Below are 3752 nucleotides of genomic sequence, written 5' to 3'. Positions count from 1 at the left end.
ATGCAGTCACAGGAATTTAACAGGTTATGTCAATGTGGTGTTTTATTAGTACGTGTGAAATAATGAATGTTTTTAGGGGCATAAATTCAGAGCCTGTCGCCCATAGGCTCACATTTCTAAGGCTTTGTGGTTTGCACAATAATACCATAGGATACTCCATACAATCCTGCGGACTTTAGTGTGATCCAGATGATACCACGGGAAGAAAGACGGAGAGAAAGAAAGAAAGGAAGAAGAAAAAAAAGAAAAAAGTTTTTGGAGCGGGCCTCTGGTGACGTGCAGGGCCTGCAGGGCGGTGTTCTCAGGCGGAGAAAGAGACTGACTGGGGTGTGTGAGCCACATCTGGAATAGTAGCTACAGAGAAAGGGTCGAGAGAGAGAAGCAGAAGCTTGGTGAGACTTTTTCCCCCCAACTCTTCACTTCAGCACTCCCTTTTCACGGAATCAAACCTCTTGCTTTGCCTTTTTTTTGTAAGTTGGACTAATGTGTTTTTTTCCTTTCGTTTTTGTCAGTGACCTCATTTTTTTCATTGACTTGTATGTGTGTGTGTGTGTGTGTGTGTTTTTCAAAGTTTGTTCTCACACAACAGGACTTTACCCCTGGACTCTAAAATCGACTTTGGATTTATTTATATAACTCGAAAATGCAACTAACGTCTTATACGTTCCGCCTTTACCTGACTCACTCGCTCGTCTTTTTTGTTTTAGAGATTCATCTAAATTAAACGCTAAGGAAACGGTAAAGGTGGCGACTCACGCATGGCGACATTACGCTGGAATGTTTTTCATGCAGATGGGTTGAGTTTGTTTTCCAGCAGCACGCATTGATTAGTCGTGCCTGAGTCCCTCTTTACTCACATCGACCTACTGTCGTTTCCGCCAAGCTTTTCTCTGGAGCTTTTTCCCTCCATTTAATATGCAAACATTCATTGCGCAAATTAATGAGTCGTGATTAAATCATTTGGACTTGTAAACGGTTCAAAAGTTCAGTGTCGTTAAATCAACTTCGGAGTCGATTTAGTTTCATTACTACGGCCTGACTTTAAACTCAACATTTGACCATTTGAGCCCATCAGGAAGAAATTACAGCTCCTTCTTTCTTTCTACGTTTGAATGTAAGGGGATACTTTCACATTGAGGTAAACATTGCGGTTGGTGCAGGAGTGAGGACGCAGCGCCATCTGGAGGCGACATGAGATGATATTACTGAGCTTCACGCCCAACGGGGATTTGGTGGCAAAGTAAAAAAAAAAAAAAAAATCATGTGGCTTGACTTCTCTTGTTTTGTGTATCCCTTTAGATCTACTTGAAAAAATGCTGCTCATCCTGCTCGGAGTGCTCATCTTGCACTTAATCATTCTCATTCTTCTCATTGTGTCGACAGCAGCCAGTGTAAGTTGTCTTCTGAAACTTTTTGCACTTCAGTTTTAAATGATGGAAAATGCTGAATTTAACAGGGTCGCAGTGTGAATAAGTTAGCACAGACTCTAGCTGCTGTACTGTATTATCAGTTAACTAGTGTTGTTGGATATTGTAGCTCTTGGCTCCCATTGTGGATGCTGTAATGTGTTTAAATGGCTCTGTGTTGTTGTGTTTACCAGGCCTGGTCTGTAGGTGGGGATAGGAGCACAGATCTATGGTACAGTTGCATGACAACTAATGGAGGCTACCACTGCAAGCCAGCAAGCAATGAAGGTTTGTCAGCATTCCTGAAAAACAAATTAAATGATACATTGTGTCATAATTGCGTGGAATAGTGTGTTTAAATTTTTGCTCTCCATCTTTTTTTTCTTGTTTGTCTTTCTAGACTGGATCCAGGCGGTGCAAGCCCTCATGATCCTGTCCTTGCTCTTCTGCTTCTTTTCCCTCATCGCGTTCTTGTATCAGCTCTTCAGACTGGTCAAGGGTGGACGCTTCTTCTTCACCGCCATCTTCCAGATCTTGGCAAGTGAGTATGACTTCATCACATACTGACGGGTCACACCCCAGAGCAGATGCGGGTGGAGCAGTGAGATCATCTGCATTTGCTTCAAATCCTCTCAGATTCCCCTCACCTCTCCTCTCATGTTTTTTTTTTTCTTCCTAGGTTTGTTCGTGATGTGCGGGGCGATCATCTACACTGTGATGTGTCCGGATGACGGTTCTGGTGTACAGTTCGGCTACGCCTACGTGCTGGCCTGGGTAGCTTTCCCTCTCTGCCTCATCAGTGGCCTCATTTATATCGTCCTGAGGAAGAAGGAATGAGAGAAGGAGCAGAGGAGAAAACACGAGGGGTAGTAAGGAGACCCCTTACCACAACATCGCACTGTGCCTACTGCCCACAGACCATAGACTGACATCCCAACAATACAACAAAACGTGCATGTGTCACTAACAATTGTAAACACAGAGGAGATATCTATCACTGCTGGGGATCTCTTTTTGCTGTATATCAGTGTCCGTTATTTTCCCATCTTATGCTGAGAGCTATCACACCTGTTAACTTTGTGAATTTTAATAAACACTACAAATGTTTCCTGTGGTGATAGAGTGTCCTCAAAAATGTGTTTAGAAATGTGCTGGTGACACAGCGACTTTTGTTGCATGCTGGCACCCGACTTCCACAAATCCATCCTGTGTGATAACAACGATGAATAATCCTGCCTTTCTTCAGTACAAAGATGTACATAGTGTCTGTGGTTTTTAGACATATTTATAACATTTTTACATACATTTTGTACATAGTGTTGTCAAGTTAACATTGTCGTGCTCATTTTGTGATGGAATTTGTGTCTCTCACAAATCATGCAGCTGTGCCAAAGAGATGTCGCTTCAACTGCCAGAGTATCAAGCTTTTTTAAAGTTGTGTTGTCTTCTTTTTTTTTTCTTTTTTTTTGTGTCATATGCTTTGAACGATGTGCCTTACTTAGAATATCTGTGTTCTTCTTGAAGGAAATGAGTAAATCCTCAGAAATAAAAAAAGAAAAGAATAATTACAAGTTTTGATAAACTCATGAAGTTTTCTGAATTATCTTTGTACTTGATATGCCCATCAAAAATGTTTTGCATTTTGTAATCTAGTTTTGAAAATGGTGCTTTTTATCTACTATTCTTGAAATGTATAGCCTACTTTGTGTTGCAAGTCTGTCTTGTCCTGTGATTAATTTGCTTTGTACAAACCCAAGTTTTCATTTTTGTCAGTATTCCTCTAAATAAACCTTTTGAAATTGATTCTGCTCATTCCTTGAAAGTTCAGTGGTGTGCATTCTTCATAGGATTTGGTTGGATGAACCACATACATAAGTTTACTTTTCTCTGGTTATCATAAGCCCTACATATAGTTGAAATGTGGGCCTGATATTTCTTGCTCAGTTGTCTTATTCTTTTATTTATGCTGGATATGGTCTGGTGACCCTGGATAACACTGTAACACATTTCAGATAACACAAAAACATTTCAGAAACAACACTTTGGAGAACATAACATATCTCAAAACAAATACTGCAACATTTCATATTACAGAAATAGTGCGACAACTATTCTTGTTTGAGACTGGGCAGATCCCCACTCGAACAGAGGGGCCTTGAAGTTACTCTCTACACGGGAAGAAATCTCACGGGCTCTCCAAATGCTTCCGGTTTGAGTCGTTCGCGGTCGGTCAAATCGGTCTGACCGAGAACTCACGTGAAGCTTTTACCGAGTACCAAAATTTGTTGCCAATAAGGAGGAAACAGCAGGGAAATGACCGATAAACGCCCCAGAATGGCTCCAAAA

The 3752-nt window shown here is 41.1% G+C and overlaps 1 protein-coding gene across 2 annotated transcripts; it reads left to right on the top strand.

The window, feature by feature from the left end:
- Positions 1 to 260: 260 nt before the first annotated feature.
- Positions 261 to 3209, top strand: LOC108902739 (peripheral myelin protein 22). Of its 2 annotated transcripts, none has more exons than XM_018704730.2 (5): positions 261 to 392; positions 1300 to 1391; positions 1601 to 1694; positions 1807 to 1947; positions 2086 to 3209. In XM_018704730.2, exons 2-5 carry the CDS (start codon positions 1314 to 1316, stop codon positions 2241 to 2243), a joined length of 471 nt encoding a protein of 156 aa, XP_018560246.1. In that variant the 5' UTR covers positions 261 to 392; positions 1300 to 1313; the 3' UTR covers positions 2244 to 3209. The 2 variants fall into 2 exon arrangements, with proteins under 2 accessions (XP_018560246.1, XP_018560245.1); XM_018704729.2 differs by having other exon boundaries at positions 306 to 470.
- Positions 3210 to 3752: the final 543 nt, after the last annotated feature.

The sequence above is a fragment of the Lates calcarifer genome, linkage group LG11, assembly GCF_001640805.2.
Source record: "Lates calcarifer isolate ASB-BC8 linkage group LG11, TLL_Latcal_v3, whole genome shotgun sequence".
Taxonomy (NCBI): domain Eukaryota; kingdom Metazoa; phylum Chordata; class Actinopteri; family Centropomidae; genus Lates; species Lates calcarifer.
This window is presented reverse-complemented; position numbering and strand designations above follow the sequence as displayed.